Raw genomic sequence first — 23,110 nt, 5'->3', positions numbered from 1 at the left:
GCTTTAAAAGAGTTTTCCTCTTTTGGGGGGGGATTTCTCTCCATAAAGTAATTCCTTCAGTGTCTTGCCGACTTCAGATCCACTGTCAGAGTTTTTGTAATCCCCATTAAAAGTATATTCTGATACATATTTGTACAGATATTCCTTCATATTCACTCTCTTGTAAAATATACCTTGAATACATTCTTTTTAAGAATGGAATACATTTGGAAAACTATGTTAACTTCTTATGTTTTAAGCAAAATGAAAACGTTAATACGACCGAGATGAGATTCTCGAATTTCAGTGCTGAGTTTCTTGCGATTCATTTAACACTAAAATAAAATGACACTGAGGACACAAAGACTATGAAATGTTACAATATTCTACTATATACATTTATAATTTGCAGCTTGATTTCAGTGCTCTACCGGGTACTGATTGCTAACTGTCGAGTTAAATTCAGAATTGATCACTTCTCCCCTGTGAAGTGTTCCTGGTGAAATGCACTTTTGAGAAGATATGGTTTGATGGAATACATTTCCTTTGAGTTAAAACAGACCTGACATGATTTCCTAGGGTATATATTATGTTTTACAGTTTCTAAATTAGCTTTTTTTTTTTTTAGGAGTAGCTCAGTTTCATGGCTTGCTTTGCATTTATTCTGGGTGTCTGCAGCTAACAGAATGATTGTACCCTTCATGTTTTTTTTTACATCGCTCTGTCCTCTTAGCATATTCTCAGCAGTTGGGCAACCAATAACAAACAAGAGCATGGCTCAAAGACATAATTGCTGGATGTCTCTGGAGCGAGATCAGAGAGCTGCTAATGAAAGATTCCAGAAACAAGCTGGACTGGGGAGCCAATAACTGTACATCTGAGCTCACTTAGTGCCCATGGGTGACGCCAAGTTCACTTTCTCAACCCAAATGCATTCGGCATCCCATCTTCTCTGTAACAAACTCATTGCTTTCAACCCATTTGCAAAGACAAGTATTTTGTCATGGGGAGTAAACATGATTGTAATTGGTACACTGAATTGACCAAGGGGAGGAAACCGATAAAATAATGCTAATGAGAATCCGACGCGCTGTGTAAAAACTACAGGTGGGCATTCGAGTGAGTTATAGCGAAACACGCTTCATAGTTATTTCTGATGCGACAGTCTTGGTGCTAAGAAGTGCCCACTTTTAAACATGAACTTATAGCTTACATTAGCTTACTGGAGATTAATTTACCATAGAGTACCACTGGGAAAATTACTACCTACTTTCAGTGCTTTCATTTACTTAAGAAATGTTCTTTACTTCTTATATTTTTTTTAACAGATGTGATAGGCTTAAACAAAAGTAACACTAACTGAATAAATTGAAGAATTACATAAGGTTGAACAGCATGTTTTTAAAAATTTGGAACAGGGAAAAAAATAAAATAAGGCAGCGATTAACTCATTATAATTTTAAATGTTAACCAGGAATGTGACAAAATATGTTTTAAGCATTTGTGAGCTCGCCAACATGCATGTACCATCATACACTTCTATAGTACAAAACTTCACAGATTTCTACCCAACAGTTTATTAATAAATGCATTCAGCCTTTACGATTGATTTACTTAACTACATAATCATATATAAAATAATATAGAGCTTTTTACATTAAATTAAGCCCATGGGACTTTTTGTATGTGATCAACCTATATCAGTCCACTGCTGGATGAAGGCTCCCCAAGATGTTTCCACTTGCTTCTCTTTTCCATGTCATGCCTGCCAAGTGCATGATTTCATCTTCCTATCTTCTATGTGGTCATCCTAGAAGCCACAGTGCTGGCGTGTGACTATGATGTTGTAGGAGTGACAGAAACATGACTTACAGAATATGATGGGGATAAATACAAGTTGAAAGGATACACACAGTTTAGGAGGGACAGGCAAAATCGAAGAGGTGGTGGGGTAGCATTATATGTCAGAAATTACACTGAGGCAGAAGAACTCAAATTAGATCTCAGTAACGGAACAGAATCTTTGTGGGTTAAACTTTTGAACAAGAGATCCGGAGGATTAGTGGTAGGAGTGTGTTACAGACCACCCAACTCAGATATTCAGCAAGATGTTGCATTGTACAATGTAATCAGGACTGCATGTAGCAAGGATGTGGCTGTTATAATGGGGGATTTCAATTTCCCAAACATAGACTGGGAAAGCCCAGTTTGGATTACAGAAGCAGAAATAGAAATGGTTGAGATGGTAAATGACTGCTTTCTAACTCAATTTGTCAGGGAACCAACCAGAGAGAGTGCATGTATTGACTTGATATTTTCAAATGACCAAGACAGAGTCAGAGGGACACTATTTAGAGAACCAATGGCAAACTGTGATCACAATATGGTTAGCTTTGAGGCATATGTTCAAAAAACAAGGGCCAAGTCTAAAACAATGGTCTACAATTTTAGAAAAGCAAACCTTAAAAGGTATGAGGTGGCACTTAGAAGAGGTAGACTGGAGCACACTGGATATAGATTCAGTTGAAAATGGATGGTTATATTTTAAGAATATACTACTTGAGGCTCAGGAGCAATCTGTACCAAAACTTAGCAAATTGAGGTCCAAAAAACATTGGCCAAAATGGTTAAATAGAAGGAAAAAAAATAAAGAGAAAGAAAATGTTGTATAGTGCATACAAAAGGGATAGAGATTAAACAAAATACAAAGAATATGTTGAACTGCAAAGAGATCTTAAGAAAGGGATCAGGAAAGCAAAGTGGGAAATAGAAAGAAACATAGCTATTGGAGCTAAAACTAATGCAAAGAGCTTTTTTCAATACAACAGCAAGATGTCAATAAAGGAGGAAGTTAAACAGATAAAGGGCAAAAATTGAAGTATCTTAGAAAAGGAACAAGATGTGGCAAATGTCCTAAATGAGTATTTCACAGAGGTTTTTACAAAACAAAAAACAGATTATATCCCACAGTCCAGGCCAGTCAAACCCTAAGAGAGATCAGGATAAATGAGGAGGATGTACTAAAGGGACTAGAATTAAAAACAAACAAATCACCTGGGCCAGATGGTATATTTCCAACAGTAATTAAAGAAATGATGGACATTATTTAAAGGCCGCTAACTGAAATATTCCAAATGACACTTAGAACAGGGGATGTGCCGACTGACTGGAAGACAGCAAATGTCAAACCAATCCACAAGAAAGGGGACAAAACTGAGCCAGGAAATTACAGACCAATCAGTCTCAACTGCATCACTTGTAAAATGTTGGAAAAAATGATTAGACAAAAAATAGAGGAGCATCTTAATGAAAACCATATTCTTGGAGATAGTCAACATGGGTATAGATGAGGCAGATGTCTTTTGATAAGGTTCCACACCAAAGACTGATCCTCAAATTGGAAGCTGTAGGCTTTCAGGGTAATGTAAGTAGATGGATTATGAACTGGTTGATGTATAGGAAACAGAGGGTGTCGATTAGAGGAGTTGCTTCTAACTGGAGTGAGGTTGTTAGTGGAGTTCCACAGGGATCAGTACTAGGGCCTTTGCTGTTTCTAATCTATATTCATGATCTGGACTCTGGGATAGTTAGCAATCTTGTCAAATTTGCAGATGATACTAAAATAGGTGGCTCAGCAGATACAATCTCGGCAGCACAGGCTATTCAAAGGGACTTAGATAATATTCAGTTGTGGACCGACACCTGGCAGATGTAATTCAATGTGGACAAGTGTAAGGTAATACATGCAGGTAACAGAAATGTCCACTATAATTACACTATGGGAGGAATAGAACTAGATGAAGTAACGCATGAGAAAGACCTAGGAGTCTATGTGGACTCCTCACTTTCTCCATCCAAACAATGTGGGGAAGCAATAAAAAAGGCAAACAGGATATTAGGGTATATTTTCAAAAGTGTGGAGTTGAGAACAAGGGCAGTGATGTTCAGACTGTACAATGCACTAGTTAGAGCTCATCTGGATACTGTGGACAGTATGTCCAACTGAGAGACTGAGGAACTGAACCTGTTCACCCTGGAACAGAGGAGACTACGTGGGGACTTGATTCAAGTCTTCAAAATCATGAAAGGCATTGACCACATCAAACCAGAGGAGCTTTTCCAGATCAGCAGGGACACAAATGGAAATTGGGCTTCAAGGCAATCAAGATGGAAAACAGGAGACACTTCTTCACACAGAGAGGCGTCACAATCTGGAACAAACTCCCCAGCGAGCACGATGGGTCGAATGGCCTCGTCTCGTTTGTAAACTTTCTTATGTTCTTATGTCTTCTAGGCCTTTTTTTAATCTCTTGGGATCCATTCAGTTCAATCTTTGTCCATCTTTGATCTGTTGTTCTTGCAGTGTGTCAGCCCATTTCCATTTGAACATTTTCACTCTTTCAATTATGCATTTTGGAATGTTCCTGGATCCATTAATTAATTTTTCCATCACTTCTTGTTATTTCAAGCAGACATCTTTCCATGCTCCTTTGTGTCGTCCATAGTTTCTATATCCATCTATATATTTTGTGTGTGTGTAGGTATGTATATATTACTAGAGGTTCCTTATGATCATCCTAGATTTTCTAAGAACTCTGTTTACAATCAACCCTTTAAAAAACTTTACAAACTGTAGATTATGACTTCATCACTCAGCACAGAGGAGGACACCAGAATGTTCAAAGGGACCTCGTGAGATGGTATAAAGTTAACATGAGGTATTTACACAACATAGCACATTCCCACTCTCAAAGCCTTTTATAGTATCTTTCCCATATCGCCCTACCCCCCCACTTCCACACTCTAATCACCACTGAGTCACTGCAGGCCCTCCAGCTGAGCGAGGCAGGCTGGTCCAGATGAAGGCTTCATTACAGCAGTGAGCCTGCCAAGCTAGATATTGGTACAACAGTGAGCCAAACAGCTATTTAAGAGCTGACATTCCAGGCCTGCCTGCCTCCTGGGGCAAATGCTCTCCTGCTTTTTCTCTGGCAAGACCAGGAGCAGAAATGAGAAGAGCAGAGACACCGGCTTATAACCACAGGAGGGTCCAGAAGCAATAGTATTTCCTCATTCCCTTACACATGAATGCAGCAGAATTTCTGCTAAATTTGCCTACAGCGCCAGCCTTCACTTCTCTAAAGCTGCCCATTTGTAACACAGGGCGTTCATTTCATCCATGTTTCTTTCACAGCGTGCTCCTCAACACAGAGGATGCTATTGCGCTTTTTCACCATGTGATACATTATGTCATCATAATTTGAATAATGTTGGTTAAAACAAGAATAGGGAAAAGAAGATAAAACACAGAAAGGATCTAAAGGAATACATATTTTCAGACTTTGAATACTGTACCCAAGTTAATATTTTGGATGCTTTCAAAAACAAAAACGTGTGTTTAAAACGAATTTGTCTTTTGTTGGGTCAAAGGTTGAGGCCAATAACTAATTCTTAGAAATGTGAATTTAGTTTTAACAGTAATCCTCCCTGATGTTTCTCCCAGAATATACTACTATAATATTAATTTTTCAGCTGTTCAGTAATCATTATACTACAGACAATATCGGAAAATGACTGTGCAAATGCAGTAAATGCAAAATACATCTATTTAATCATCAATAATATATATATATATATATATATATATATATATATATATATATATAACATTGCATTGCATGATATCACTTTGATCACATACAATGTCTGCAGAAATAAAGCCTAAGCTTGAATGACAAGGCAGAAATGCTTTTACTTATGATGTGCGTTGGTGTAAATGGTCGATTTCCTAATATATACCATTGTAAGATCATATTAATACAGAATAAATAAGGTGATCAGTTAGGCATGTCAAATGGGTATCTTCATTCTGCATTTTCTTTATCAAAACCGTAATTTGTCAATTTTTATTTACACTTTATTCAGCCTGCCTAAACCCCCCATTATTTTGTACTCTTACACTTTTTAGGTAATAGATGTCTTCTTCTATACCTCTGTCAGACAATGTAATGTACAACAACAATGTAATGTAAGCACCCCCTGCTGTGGTGTATGTATCCTTCTCTGTGTACCTGTGCTGTGTAGTGTTTGAGACGTACCGCTGGCAAACTCTGCCGCCGAAGTAGCTGGACACCCACTGCCCATGTAGGAGAGCTGCAGGCAAGCTGTCACTTCTTGTCTCTGTACTCAGGCCACACAATGGGCGAGCCCCTTACCTCTCAGATTGACTGCCTTTCTGACAGGCATCTGGTTTGGGAATTTGAAAAGAGCTCGGTATTTTTGCAGATTTCATTGAACGGCGTATGCTATGGGTCAGCCGAGTGTCATTCGTTTTTTAAAGAGCAGCTCTGTCCACAAGGAAGGAAACAATCTGAGCCATGCGAAAAGCAATCCGTGCACTCTTCTCAATTACTGTGCAAAATGACTGCTACCACTACGTCTGCTACTGTGCTGCAGCGGTGAGGAATGTGAAAAGGTTTACACGTGTAATATTGTATTTCTAGCACATTGGAAGGTGGGGGTGGAAAAGGCCTCATCGGGAAAAGGTGAAATATTTCAAATTTGTACATGCCCAAAGAAGTAAAATCATGCGAACATTGTTTTGATATTTAATTTGCCTTGAATCTATCATCTTAACCTTTTGCTGACATGCAGTAGATGACTTTTAGCATTGTGTGATCCCACAGTGATTTGAGTATTTTCTACACATTATAGCCTGCGGTATTCTGTTTTTTTTCCTACCTGGTGTGATGATGTTGTTTCTACATGACATGGCACAGCTACACTTTCCAAATGCACATATAGGACTTTCCCTTTTATTGCAGCGCATAATGAAAGTCAATAACTGGAAAGCATGTATTAGTCTAACCTCCATCCTTTATGCTTGCCTATCTATTTGCATGTATTTTAATTCCTATCTGCCATTTGAAGTCAAACACAGAAGGCCCTCCTGCGATACTCGAGACCTCACGCAGGCTACAAAGCTTTGATTCCTGCATTGTATGAGCGAGCAGGCTACCATCTGATAAGGAATTATAATGCTCTATTCAGAGAGGAGTGTGCCGGCATTCGTTAATTCATACACGGCCACATATTTCTTTAAAAGAAACACAAAGATTAAAAAATACGGTTTCGACAGGTTGTACAACATATGTAATGCGTTGTTTATTTCCACTTTCCTATCTGCCTGCTTAACAGATGCTAACCATTTTCTTGGATACATTTTACACTGTTTAACACAAACAGAACAATAAATATGCACTGGCACTTGTCACACCTCATGGATACAAATATTAAGGAAGAGCATCCATAAATATATATATACTGTAAGCAAGTAGTACTGTATTACGACACCTGTAAATCTTTGTGAAATCCTAACTAAGAAGGGACAACTATATATAAACCTCTGGCTTATGCAAAATGTACAATTCATTTGAAAAGGATATAAAAGAATAGATACCTTCTACTAGCATTATGGTCCACTTAGTACTGTGGGATTATGAAGCGATAGGTGGAGGTGGTATTAAGAATTTTTGATATAGTACAGCAATAAGACAATCTACGATAAGTTTGACAGGAAACAGAAAACAAAAAAACCCTTCTTAAGATATAAATGTGTGTAATTATTGGTACTGACAAAACCCCTGTCTGTCTTCAATTGTTTAACAAAGATTTTCCACCTTCCTTCATGGATAAAGTTTGCGTAAAAATACTTTAATGGGGAAGTCAACAAAGTATTTTTTTTTTTTTTAAACTTTGCTCTTGTTATTAGTGGCACCTGTGGCAGGTTCTGCAATGTAATTCTTCCCACTGTAAGTCAGACTTGGCATATGTGACCTTTCAGATTTTGTATTACCGTGACACAAGCCAGGAGAACATACATACCTGCACTTGGTTGCACAGCTATTTAGATCATTAAAATGGAGGTCTTCATGTTCAAGCAAATGAAAAAAAATGGCACTGAAACAACAACTCGCTATTTCATTTCAGACTTACTTTCACTATAAAATTGCAATGATTTGAAGAGAGAACATATTTTACATATTTTATAGCTATACAGACATAACATTTTGTTGTAAATACTTTCATGTCATTAAGTAATTCTTAATCAAATATCATTTTGAGTGGTCTTCTGAGATGTTGTGTATTTATAACCTTTAAAACAAATGTTGATATGCAAAATCAAACTCACAAAAATACAAATGTATATCTTTGAGGCTAGCCAATGAAAAACATTTATTTTAAAATGTCTCCAAACCAATTTATCTAAGTAGTTAATTAAATAAATAAAATATACAGTAAGACATAATATTTGAACTAGCAAGAGTAGCTATATCCCAGTCCTAGCTCATTAAATCAACATACTGCAGTTTGGACACAATATTGTCTGTGTGGAAGGAGACTGCCACTCACGCCTACAGTTAAGACTGTGTTTAAGGGTAAAACTCACCTTTCCCACGAGGTCAGACACCTTGAGAATTGTTTTGCCTTTCTGATGGCAAGGCGTGGGGGGGGTCTGCCCATCCCAGTCCTTCAGCTCGTCGATACTCTGTAGGTACAGCAGCGCCTTCAACCCTGTGCAGTAATCCTCAATCAAAGTGAAGTCCTGGTTCTGAATAGCACTGCACACCTGTCAACACGGAAATACACACCAGTGAGGCAAGAAAAGGCTACAGAAGGAAATAATGTAAAATGTCATGGTTGTGGTTCCTTGGGGACAATACAAATTATACAGTCTTGAACAACTTTTAGAAAAATGAAATGGTCGTACAACAGCTATAAGGAGTTTCTGTGCCAGATGTTTTTCCATGGCAACATTTGAGATGCAACAATCGCAGTAGCTAGAAGAAAGGACCGATGTAGCTAGTCTACAGGATACAAAATAATAGACTTCCTGGGTATCTATGCATAAATCATGCTTGGTAATTGCTACATCCATCCATAAATACAAACAAAAATAACTGACTGACTGACTGATTGAATGAAAGCATCATTAATATTATAAAAAATAAGATCTTTGGTAGTTAGTCTGCCTACTGCAAACATTCCCACAAGACACTGACCATCACAAATGAGACCTCCATGTTGGAAATGTATTTGTCATTGTTGGGGCTCCTAAAGTTGACTCAGTAATATGAATGTAAACAAAAACAAATGGCATGAAATATGGAAAAAGCTATCTGGTGGCAAAATTGGCACTCAAGACGAGCAAAGATGCAGCAGTAGGCATTGGATATTTATAGATGTTTTGGATGTAGTGTAATGGTTGCTTCTTCTCAGAAAAAAACTATACTCGGATACATTTGTACTTATTCTGACAGTTTACTGGTTACAGAGATCGATTTGGTCGTAAATCTGTTAGACAGTGTCTTTTCAAAATGAACTGTATTTTCATAAGTTCAAAACTGGCTGATATCAGATTATATAGAGTGGTCATATATATATATATATATATATATATATATATATATACATACACACACACACACACACACACACCAAAAGCTCTGTAGACAATGAGGAATAATGATGTTTGCCTAGGCATTGAGAATACAGTCAAAACCAGATTAAATCAAAAATAGATATTATTTTGCTTTATAAATTGCCATTCCTGTTTTAACAGAAAACATAATAAAATACTGCAAGGATAACCTCATGTATAAATAAATAGTTTAAAATATCTGGATTGTTTGTTTAAGGTTGTATTACTGTGAATCTGTCATGCAAAATCTCATGTTGGAAAAACCTTTTCAACAGTTGCCAGGAAGTGCACTGGGAAGGCAAATTTATGCTGCACCATGTTTATCCAGCTCTGAGGTAAACGAGGCTTAATTGACCAAAGCCAGTGCAACAGTGTTACAACTCCTCGGGTTCTGCAGCTTGGAGAAAGGATTCCCAGAAACTATATTACAGAAGCAGAAGTTATCAGACTTTTGAGGGTGTTCTGAAATGGAGATATCCAAATTCTCTCAACTTGATTATAGCTCTGATACCATTTATTTTAAAATACTTAAAATGTGATCTTGGCAGCAGTGGAAGAGAGTAAGCATTGCTCTTGAAAATGAACTCAATTTTCTAAAGCCAGTTAGCAAGCTACTGAGCCAGACAAAAAGAAAAAGGGAAAAAATACATAAATGAAGTAGAGACAAAAAGGAAAGAAATGCATTTGTATGGAATCAGTTGGAAACTTGTAATAGCATTCTTTTGCTTTTTTGTATTGATAGTCAGTTATTTATGAATGTGTAGAATGCATCCCATTGGTAAACATATCCATTATCTAATAATCTAATATATTTACTCATGTTAAAGCATAAAATAGCCATACTAGCCAACTAGTTATAATTCATATAATGGCATGAAGTCCTGTATAAAATATGTTCTCCTACTGCCAGTAAATTCTGTTCGACTGTTTCCATGTTATTACAGACTAAATAAAAAATAAATCTGAAAGGTGAATGAAAAAGGGGATTCCTGTTTGACAGACAGCCACACATTTATTTTAATCATCTCTGAAACTGCTGTCTGAAATCAGTACAAAAGTATCACTCAACATTGACGAGAACAGGGTACCAGGAAATTAGATGAAAAATTAATCTATAGGTGGAGAGCCGGAAAACAGGCTTGTGGCTTGTTATATGCTGTACTAAAGTTTTTTTTTTTAATACCAAAGCTGTAAAATATTTATGAAACATTATTTCTTGTTACATTCACAGCTGTTCCATTTATTTATTTAAAAAGAAATTTCAGTGAGAAAGCCCCATGCAGAGATAATAGATTTATTTACTCTAACCACTTCTTGTTCAGAGCAATGTTTTCATTAGTATTCTGATTTGCATACAGCTTGCTATTGTGAGCTGTTAAGATACAAGCTTGCCTATACATACATTGTTACCAAAAAAAAAGGTATTATTCAGGAAAAAAAGTGTGTGTGTCGGGGGGGGGGGGGGGGAGGACCTCAGTGAGAACAATACGAAATGTTAGAGGGGCAATTTAAAGATTCACTTGAAAATATGCCAAGTAATAGGAATTACAAACCAGGGTGAGAAAAGCTTTCCTCCTATTATCCGAACGATTATTAAAAATCAAGGCTGAAATCGGTGGAATTCCATCGTTCATTTGAGAAAAGGAGGGAGCAGAATCATAAGATGTGCTCATGAGTACATCTCCATGAAGCCCATTTATATTAGACAAATTCTATTTCTCCAGAGAAATACAGTAAGCATTAATTAGAGTTTTTATTCCTCCCACAGACTAAGAGATTTTACAGCAATTATTGGCAACATTTGAAGATTTTCTTCCTCTAAATGTTATTTAAGTGTAAACATGTTTTTTTTATTCTAACCTAGCACTGAATTCAATGATGGAAGTCTTGAAATCATCTTATATACTAATAATACTAATACTAATACTACTACTACTACTACTACTAATAATAATAATAATAATAATAATAGTTTTAATTAAACAAACACTTGTATGTATGTATATATATATATAAGCACATGCAGCACATCATAGAAGTGATTTATTTTCTGCCATAATAATTAAGACCTAAAAAATAAATGGTGTATCCTCAAAAATGGCCTATGCATAAATCTGCTTCCTATAGCTCTACCAGCTCCCTCCATTACTAGTTTTCATTTGCCTCTGAACATCAAAGATGCAGTGTCCTCGTACATTGCATTTAGTACTAATATAACTGACTCCCAAAATAAATCGAAGTGAGAATTTCTAACTAGTTTCCAGGCAATTGAGACAGCAGGCTCTTTCATCTGCTCTGTAACTGTGGCAGTGCATTGATTTAAACTCCTTCTGAGATCTCAAATGCTTTTATATTCCCTGGTCTCTGCAGCAGCTTTTTTATTTCAAGTGATAAAATTCTAGCATTTAGCAGAACACCATCTCACTTCCCCGAAAGAGCAAAAGTTTAATACAGCCAGGCGACAGAACACAAAAAAGTTTTCCAGCCCTAATTGACAAAATAGCAGATGTACACATCCTGCACCAGTAAAATTATAGCATATAATCTGGTGGTTTTATTTTCAGGTCCACATATAAAGCTTTAATGTATTCTCAATTAACATAAATTATCATTCTGCGATATGTGGATCAAAATCAATATGTATGCAATGTGTAATAAATAATGCCTGAAGGCTATGAGGTGTCGATGAATAGGGGAATGAATCTGGTTGAAAACACTTATTTTTTCAGCCTTCTGCTCCTATTGACTTTAGATTAACAATTATAGAAGTTAAGAACCTGTGCCATTAATAATGCCATCATAATGATTATCCAAATAAAGCGTTACCTGTAACGGATATATTAGAAATGTACTTCAGGAATTCACAATGGGGAATTGAGAAAAAAAAAAAAGTAACGCTTTCATTCTGTGACTTTCATTTTTAACTTTCAAAAGAATAACACTTAACCCCTATCCTCCATTGTTGCCTACAACAATTATTGACAGTGTTATTTAAGTGTTTTGCAGTAACATTTCAAGCTTCACTAAACATAAATCCTATTCAAAAGGAAACAATAACTCATGCATTTCTTTTAGGAATAACAAAACTCTGAAATCCCATCATATTATTCCATTAAAAGGTTCTGTGGCCTTTTATAACCCCCACACAAGCATTTTCCTTATATATCAGTCACCTCTCAAAAATCCTTCAGAAAATATAGAGCAAAGGTAGTTTTGGGGTTATTATGCAACACTTCCACCCCTTACAGCAGGACCACACTCTGTTACATGCATGGATTTCACAATCTGACAAATCTACCTTCAAATCCATTTGTTAAGATTGTTAATGTGTTATTTTTGTTATGTAACAGTGGGGGTTTCAGGCAACAAGTTGGCATACTTAAATGATGTTTATCTCGCTGAATTCTGTTTATTTATGTGATAATTAAACTCGAAACATCAACTGAATCACAGGGATTTTCAGCAAATCTTTCTCCTGCAAACGTCAGCATCTTTGGGATAGAGATTTCAATTATTCTGATTTATCTATATTTATTCCTTTTTTACATCTTTTCTGTACTTCAGAGAGAAATAATAGCTAAAGTGTCCTTATGAGAAAAATGTGGTGGAAGTCAATAGACTTACCAAGTAGGGTAAAACCTCTGGGGGTAATTGTAACTTAATGTTTTTTTCGTAATGAATTAACTACTGAGTATTGATCTACAAGTGGATCACAACATCTCCTCAGCAAAGCAGGTACTTTAAACATTCTGTGCAGTGTTGATAATTTTCTTTCAATTATACTTTGATATGTTTTCAAAAGATTCATTACTTACAATCAAAGCATTGGTGCTGCTTGTTACGCAGTGCTGTAGGGAAGTGCAGCACGGCGTTTGATTGATGATTTTGTTTTAGGAAAAAATAAAAAGCCATTCTGTATGGGTTTCCGTTAATCAATCTCACCCCATTCTAGACTTACCTATAATGTGTGCTAAAAAGGGTTGAAATGGATTAATACAAAAAGTAGCACAGAACTGAATTTATAGAATCGCCATTTTCAGATGAATGGTGACCCGCTGTTTCACTCAGTTTGTTTTGAAAATAAATGTGTTCGGTGACATACTAATCACAGAGAAAGATGGATACCTGGCTTCCCAACACAGATGACACATCATCAATGTGTAATATTTAAACGGAAGGTAATCTGAGTTGCATTGGTTATCCTGTGAAGATTGGACTGTGGCAGCCAAAGATCTAGATCTCTTGCAGCGTATAGTTTTAGCAAGTGAATAATTTAATTTATATAAATTAATCAGATTACATAATGAAGGCTTTGGCTGGAAGAAAAAGCTACAGTAGAGTAGAAATTCCTTTAGTTGTGAACCCCAGGGGGCAGCAGCACTAATGAGATCAAAAATTCAGACTGGATCTGAGCTCACTGGAGTCAGATCATAAAGTACAGCATCGTACGGAGTAGATCTGGCTCAGGCTCAAGGGATCTGATGCCTTTATCCGCTTATTAAGCAGAACGCATGGTAACTAAGGGAGTAACAGCATTTTTCCCGTCCAAATGTAGAAAAGATGTTTAAAACTTGGACTTGCCAAGAGGAAGAGGCTTTAGTTGTTACGAATCAGTAAAAGGAAGGGGTGTTAACATTTAAAATTAAAAAAATTTAACATGTGGAACGTATGACAGCCATCGATAATATTTTTTATGAAATATTACGTGATTTATTTTTTGATTCTAATAATACAAAGATATACAAATATATTATGCTCACGTTAACTTTGATCATACATTTACACTACAATGTCTATAAAGAGAGATTGATGTATCTTTTACTATAGTGACCCATTTTACTTATTAGGTTATTTGCAACCTATTTAGCATACATACCATTTTATATAATATAGCTTATAGGTACAGTATATGTATGAAAACGCATACATTACTCTCACTCTCACATTACTGCCACCACTATGCCCTCCAGTAACTATTCCCCCAAACTGGTGAAGTAGGCTACTCATGTATGGTTACCTGGTATATATCCAACCATTGATTTGCTACATTTAGCTCGTAATTTGTTTTGTATTTTATTCTTATAGAGTTTCACATGTCGTTTCTCATTTTTTTGTAGAAATCTTCCTTTATGTGGTTGCCAGCAGAAAGCATATGGATTCATTAAAGAATCAATTACCAAAGACACTGTATGAATTACACAACTTGCTGTGGATTTATCACCGTCAAAAACGTCACAACTCAAGATCAAGAGCCTGGATCCGGGACTAGATCCGTTTAGTACAACCGGCCCCAGGTGTATTTCAGCCATGAATGGCCACATTTGATTAATCACCTTTCTTCTTAATTCAAAGAAAGGAAGAGAACGATGACTTATGTATTGTTACGGTTACTGTCAATCAGCTTGTTCACTCTACATTTTGTTAATTGTTTACACCATTTACTAATTAACAGATTCAGTTGACACACACACACACACACACACACACACACATATATATATATATATAAATAATATGAAACACACATACACACACATTACCCTGTTTTGTTTTGGCAGCGGTTTAAAAAAAGGAATATTTGTTTTTTAAATTCATTTTTCTAAATCCAAATGTAAGATGCTTAAGGACGGATTTATATTCCTTCAAACAAAACAAACAAACAAACAAATCCTTATATATGGCTTCAAGCTTTAATGTTTTTATCTTCAATTTCCTTTTGATTTGGAACAAACCTAAAAGAACATAAAACTAGGGTTCCTAAAGGAAATTCTGCCTAATTAGTCAAAAAAGATGTTCCCCTAATTATAAAATAATGAATTAGTGATTTTTTCCCTCCCCCTCTTTCCCTTGAGTGCTGGAGCAAATGAGTTACTACTGGATGCAGATCAGGCATTTCACTTCAATAGTTCCTTAATCACCTACAGATATCTCAAATGTTTGAAGGGAAACAAAAGAGTCAAGACCTGTTTCTTGTGTCCTTGTAAAACAAGGCCAAGTCACATTGCAGACCAAATTAAACATGCATAGAAATAAAATCACAAGTATGCCACTGACTTATTTCAAAAACACTACATGTATTTCAAAGAATAGGTTAAAAATACAATTGAACCTCCAGAATGTCATACGTTTATTTGTATATTTAATGACAGGATTTAAAACACACACACACATATATATATATATGACTTATGAAAGCTCTACATATCAGGTGAAGAATTTGCAGAAGGAGGAAATAAATTGCTAAACAGATTAAAATGGTTGAAACACACTGAAAATATATTAATTCTCGGCAGTTATTCATTGTGCATACAGTTCATGAAATAAAGCAGTTCCAGAGACTCAGAATTAATAAAATCAACATGACATTAAAATTTGAATTCTAAAGCAGTTAACGTCTTCATATTTCTTCTGAATATTTAATATTCAATAATAATTTAATAAGTTTAATATTTTTCATGTTACGCCGGTACTAGAAACCATATTTAAGAACACAGCCTTTTCTAACTCTCCACGAAGAGAAAACACTACACATTCTGTCATTAAAATAAAAAAAAAAACAATCATAGGGAAGCTGGCAAGAGCAGACACTCTCTGAAAGAAAAATGTGAATGAGACAGAGCCTACATGTGGATTTAGAATCTATTATACTGGGGGATTCACCATGGATAACAGTACTTGCTTTTAGGTTGTGTACGTAAAGGGAATTGCTTCAACAGCTTTCAAATTTAAATAGCAATTTAAATAACAGTAGTTACCTGTAACACAGAAGCACCAGCCTGTAGAAACTGTAGGCCCACCTCAGCTGAATCAATTCCCCCGGTTGCTAGAATAGGAAAACCTGGTATAGCCCTGGCAATGGCAGACACAGCTCTCAGTGCGATTGGTCGGATGGCATTTCCTGCAGAAATTAAAATAAAAACATTAAAAAAAGGTTTACAGGTCACTATCGGTAGAACCAATTAAAACAAACCATTTAGTTTCCATCAGCTACTTCGTCATTTTCCTTATTAGGACAAAAAGGATCAATAACCATATTCTGGAGAAGATGTATACCAATTACAATGTTGATTAGGCCTAGTATTAAAACCTATTCAAACTATATTGCAAACTACAAAAAAGACGCCACTCAACAACATGTATTTTATATTTGTAATAAACAGTTGTGTGTTTGGTGTTTTAAACGGTATTTTCATGCAAATCAGGTGTGCATAAAGACCACCTCAAATCAGTTCACATGTACAGGTCAGAAAAAAGGATATTCACAGAGAGATGTGTACTTAAAACAACATGTCGTGAATGTTGATTAAAGGCTGAACTGGTAGAAATCACCAACTGGTCAACCATTGCAACACTGAAAATATATAATCAATTTAAGTGAGTAAAGAATTTTCTTGCTAATTTATCTATTTTTATTTGATTCTTTTGCTCAACCCAGACTGTTGCTAATAAAAGCTTAATACAGCTGTTAACACTGACAAACAAAACCAAAAGACACTTTGATGTTGCACTGAGGATATCCACCAAATGTCTACTTTGCACATTTTTATAATTGACTTCAAACCAGTGCACTCTTGCCCTTCACGAGGTCACTAAATTATCATTTAAAACAAAAATATGGAAAGTCTATAGTGTACAGATCTATATTTGGCAAAGAGCCCCTGAAGTCTGTTATTTCTCCTAATATTACATCAGTTATTTATTTACCTGTGCTTTGAAGTCCCTAAGGAATTAAAACCTCTGCTCCAATCACGCTGACAGATGGAAGCGTTTATCACATTAGATTTAACCTCATTTAGCAAGAGGGTTTCCTTTCATTGATCACAGCTACACATTGTCTACACTAATTTTGATTTCTTGGCTGCAAAGTCCTGTTGCTGGACTTCAGAAAGTGACAGCTTTACTGTGCATGCTAAACGATTTTATTATTAATGTAAGACTAAAAAGGGAAAGATTAATTGAATCACAAGACTAACAGTTTTATATATAGATATTATTTATGGCTGGTTAATGCTGTAAATATTTATGTTCTCTGCCTCATGTTTTTCTTGATGACTTGCAATTTTTTTGTTTTGTTTCTGTTCCTTGAATTGATGGTGCTTCAGGTTGAATTATTCATTATTGTTCTATTCGGATATCCCAATAATTTCAAAAGGCAAACTGCATAAACATGAATAGCGTTTGGAAGGTGAATTCAAAATGAAAACCTCATCTCACTTAAGCCAAGTCAAGTAGTTGCTGTAACAGACAGGGTTTTGTTTTATGTGATGTTATCCCACAAGTTTCACATGCCACACGTCCATTCTAGATTATGTTGACGACGGAGAGCAAGAAATAGAAGACAGATCTATTAACTACACCAGGCACGGGTCCATCTCTTATTTTCGTACTGCAGTTATAAACCTTGCTTGAGGATTATGAGGCAGACGATACACATATACCCTATATTAAAATACCATAAGCTACTTATTCATCTTGTATTGACACAATCTAAAGGGCAAGTCATATAATGAAAAGACAGAAATACTACACACTAATATTTGACATTTATTTTTGCTGTCCCTTCATGCCTTTAAAGGTGTAATTAGTGTTGTTAATCTAGGTCCGGCCCTCAATGAAATGACTGCGATCTCATGATGAATTACACAGTTGATTCCAATGCATTAAAACGACACACTTTAAATGTGTCGAGGTGTCAGATGATACAGTGCGATATACCTGTTAGAGTAATTAACTATTCTGTCAGTGTGCTGCCCTATAGTTCTTTGAGTGTAAAATAAGACTCGTTAAGAGCAAATCTACAAAACAAAAATCAACTAATGAGATTTGCTCTCAACACATTTCTCTTCACTGGAAGAATTAAACAATGGCACACTAACTAGGCAATACACTGCTCCATATCACCTGATTGCAAGTGTGTCCTTTTAATGGAATACATTTATGAATAAATGAGAAAATCATCACCAGATCTCCATGATTTTATTGAGAGACTGACTCAGCACAGACTGACATTTATCTGACTGACATAAAGCAGACAGATACTGCCACAGAATTTGGTAAGTGGAGGGGGTGTAATTAGATAGACATTTTTATCTAATTATTGGTTAACTATACTATCAGTTGATTGTCTACTATCAGATATCAAATATCTACATATATGACACTGTATAGTCTGTGTATTAATATAATAAAGTCTACCAGAAGACTATTTTACAGAAGCGTTTATAGTGTGTAAATGGTTTATTACAATGTTATGCACGCATTTGAAGATAAGTATGTGAAAGACACAACCTTGTTTTCTGGACCCTAAGTAAAACAGTACAATTGTACATTCAGAAACTGCATGTTCTAACACAGCTAATACATTATAAAAACAAATAAAAACAAAAACTACAAAATCAGAAAATCAGAATATTACACATTTTTTGAATTCCAACACATCCTTCAAAGATTAATTTACATACCTCTCTCCCTCTCCCTCATATATATATATATATATATATATATATATATATATATATATATATATATATAAGCAATGTAACTTGTAGTTTAAAAATGTAACTTGTGTTACTCAGTTCCCCTTCCAAACCCCCCTCTTTGTTCAAGCTAAGAATTAATAAACCGTTTGGTGTCTGTTTTTCATCTATCCAACCCATAGGTGGCCACAATAGGCCACATTTAGCCTAATACTCATTAGTAGATTTCAGGACTGACATACTAAGATAATTAGCAATTTATTTAAATTACCAATTTCAACAAAAATAATTGTCATGAAATGCCCTGGACATAGTTCTTTTAAAAAATATATAGTGTAATAAAAGTGTTAAGATAATTTTGACATTTGCAAATGTCATCAGTTCACCTTTCCCTTTGACAGTGCAATGGCATTATGTTTAAACAATTACCTGATAAAGCAGTGGTTTAATAGAATTGTGCAGTTAAGCACCATCCTAAAAAAAGGAAAAAGTCCATGTGTTTGCACACTGGAACCAGATCCTTATTTCAAGAGACACTATTTACCATCAAAACATCCAAGCTTTCCCTTGCAAAAACCTTGTTACAGAGCTACCTCGACACAGATAAACAGAAGCAGTTCTTTTTAAATAAGATAATATTAAAAAGCTGCGATTAATTCATTGATTTAATGAAACTGTAGAATGCAAGACTGAGCTAGATTTCAATAGAATAATGAAAACCTCTTCAGCACATGGCCTTCCCTTTTCAAAGGACAAAGCAGCTTCATTCGGATATCAGCAATTATTATCTTAGGTTGAAGATGCATAATTCAGTGTTTGATATGTGTGTTTGGTATTCTGTGTCTGAAAAGGCTACCAGATTTCAATATACATACAAGACTAGAAGGAAAACTGCCAGCAAGAACCACTGTTTTTGTATTTCAGCTTCATTTGGAGTAAGCTGAGCAGGGGTGACATTGGATTGAAAAACACTGTTCAGAGTATTTACTATTTTGATCCATTTAAATTTCCACAAATTGTGTCGTTTGTTTACTGTTTTGTTTTATTCCTACTCTTTCAGAAAAATTGTAACAGGAAATGACATACAACACTCACTCTGTGACATACACACTGTTTTATAGATCAATACTGGAGGGAACACTACAATATATATGTATATGTATATATTACTGAACAAATGAAAGAAAAGGCTCTTCATCCAATCATATCCATATTAAATCACTTTGAAAGAAACAAACCAGAGACAATAAAGTCAATGAAGTACAAACAATAAGACACACAAAACATCTTGGTATTGAAGGGTAAAGCTAAATAATAAAGAAATACACCATCATCAATAAATACAATTACATTTACAACCTGATCCTGATCATTAATCTACTTTATGGAAACATTATTTTTTTGGTTTGTTTTTTCCCCTTTCAAGGCCTGACATAAGATAGTACAAAACCCAGTACACAGCATACACACTGAGTCACTTTATACATTTCAATCATTTGATAAAAGTTCATTTAATTAGGAAAGGATTTATTTGAGAACAATCTGTATTTCATTGTTGCTATGAACTTCCTGCTTTTTTGTGACTTAATTAACGCCCTTGCAGTTCAATTATCACTGTTTTACTTGCATTGCCTGATTAATTGTTCTAATTTCGTTTCTCCGATATCTTGTTAATTAAATTATAATGCAGCTATTTTCAGAGTCCCTTTGTTTTCCTGTATCATAAATTAAATAGTTTTCTAAGGACCAAATTAACAAATTGACTAAATTACCATAAGACATTTGTCTAAATATAGAGAAAGTAATACAAATATTGTTATTGTTAAACATCAACAAAAACATTTCCATCCTACAGGAAGTCATAATAAATGTGTTACATTTAGCACTGAGTTAACTCTACTCACTTCTATACACTGCAGGTCAAGTATAATTCTGTGAGAGAAGATGGATAAAGAATTCTCCTGAAATTAATCCACACCATTTTGAAGCCCAGCTGCTCACCAAACCTCTAATTGTCAGAACTGTCCACTATATCCTCTGAAGAACTGAATTTAAAGTACAGATCACAGAGGTTTTCATTTAACATGTTGAGATAAAGGTTTCTTCCCTGGGTTACAGCACCAATGCAAGAACTTGGACCGTGTTAATTTAGCAAGCCTGATCTTGCTTGCCAGAGCATGCTTGTCAATATTTAGCTCCCAGGGAGCATGTCATGAATCCTTACCCAAACGGCCCTAACCACAGGCTTTAGCAAATGCTGTGATTATTGTTCTCTAGACGAGATTAAAGAAACAGTCATTTCTTTCAGCTCTGAAGTGTATTTTGTTTCCTTTAAAAATATACAATACAATACATTTGAACAATTGACAGAGATACAAGTCAAAAGAACAACTCAGCGTTGATTTTCTGCACTCAGAATAGTGACCTAGTGATGTACAACTACAACAACATCTGCAAGATGCCAGTGGTGTACACATTTATAATGCTGCTTGTAGTCCTCTTTTTAAAATGAAATGTTTCATGATGTAAAATGTATGGATACTACAGCTGGAAGTGTGTGCAGCCCACAAACATGTTTTCTAAGCATTTAATTAAGTTCCCTAGTGTATTTAATGTAACATGATTCTGCAATTTCTTAGAGAGCATGCATTGTCCTCCATGTGCTTTAATTACTAACATATCCAAGAACCTCTACAGTTAGAGTTTACTATTTTACTACCATGTTAGTCATTGTGTTGGATCTGCATTGTAAGCCATGTTTGATTCAATATAAATGTACTAATCAGCTGAATGTTGGCAGAAAGTCATGCCAGATTTTGCCAACATAGTTGGCATAGTTAAAACCATGGTGGCTGAGTTTTCATGTATCTGAAGCCTGCTATATATATAAGGTAACCTTTGTTAATCAATGAAGGAAAACAAAATAAATTAACATACAAATATTTGTAAATAGCTTTGCCACAATCTAACAGTAGTGCAACAACAGCTAAACCCATGGAAAACAGAAAACACTTCACATATAACATATGAAGGATATCAGTTTCTTCTTCATATTATTATTATTTTATGTGGCTTATATTTATGTTGCAGTTTTTAAAATGTATTGTAATTTAATACATCACAATTCAGTAATCACAAACTGATGCTAAAGAAAGCAAGGTATGGACAAATATATACATTCACATGGTGGATGAACAAAAGATTATCCCCTAAAATTGCAGGGCATTTCAAACACAACAGTAGGGGTTAACAATTTGTTTACATACCCTCAGAAGGTTTTTTTTTTTTTCCTTCTTGCAAAGATGTCTCATAGATTCCACCCCCTATTTTAATCTGAATACAAACTGCTGTGATAGGATCAAACTGGATATCTTAGTGCCTGTCCATTTTGTAAGCCACACCTATGAAGGATGTCTCTGCTGGATTTGCAGCAGAATATATTTTTGATTTAATACAAGAAAACAAACAGCAACATTCCTGTTGTTTCTGTCTTCAGTGGAGTGCAAACATTTTTTATTTAATCCCGCCCTAGATCTTTCATAACTGCTGCCTTAAAACTAGTCATTTATTGAGCACTTTAGCACTTGTGCTTGTAATACCATGATATCTGAACATAGCTTTGAACATGTTTTTGGTATTATAATAAAAAAATCACTACAACAAGCAAATATAAATGCTGAAGCATAGACAACAACATCATGTAAGATCATGACCTGCAGAATGAGAAGAAACAATGTTTCTTGGATGCAACTTAAGATTTAGTTTATATGAATACAGCTGTAATACCTTAATATCTGCATGACTTTACAAAAACTCAGAGCTATTAGACTCCGGCACATCAATTTTCTATATTTATCTATTTGTTTGTTACATATAATTGCTTAACATACATCCTTTCTGAGCCATAGGCAAAAACAGACACTACACAGGAGAACTATGGTGAGCAGTCAGTTTTATTTCCACAACCTGAAGGCTGCTGTTGCTTTGCTGTGAATTTCAAGAGCAAAACCAGGGGAATTCAGCCTGACCAGCAGATAAAGCTAGTGAAAAAATTATATTCAAGTCATGCTCTCTTTTCCTAATTTCCCTTTTCACTGTTTCGTCTCCCCTCCCGCTCCCTGGAGACTGGAGTGATTGATAGCCTAATCCAATGACTGTATTACAGGCGCCTCAT

General features: G+C 35.3%; 1 protein-coding gene across 1 annotated transcript in view; it reads right to left on the bottom strand.

Annotated features, from left to right (window-relative positions):
• LOC136714495 (dihydropyrimidine dehydrogenase [NADP(+)]) overlaps window positions 1-23,110 on the bottom strand; it is a 154,743-nt gene that overhangs the window by 10,971 nt on the left and 120,662 nt on the right. The window contains exons 19-20 of the mRNA XM_066692023.1: window positions 16,216-16,358; window positions 8,429-8,608 (exon numbers count right to left, since the gene is read on the bottom strand). Of these exons, the coding sequence (XP_066548120.1) occupies window positions 8,429-8,608; window positions 16,216-16,358 (323 nt within the window). The remainder of the gene's footprint in view (window positions 1-8,428; window positions 8,609-16,215; window positions 16,359-23,110) is intronic.

This window comes from Amia ocellicauda, chromosome 19 (assembly GCF_036373705.1).
Source record: "Amia ocellicauda isolate fAmiCal2 chromosome 19, fAmiCal2.hap1, whole genome shotgun sequence".
Taxonomy (NCBI): Eukaryota; Metazoa; Chordata; class Actinopteri; order Amiiformes; family Amiidae; genus Amia; species Amia ocellicauda.
Note: the sequence above shows the minus strand (reverse complement) of the source record. Positions and strands in the feature narration are given on the sequence as shown.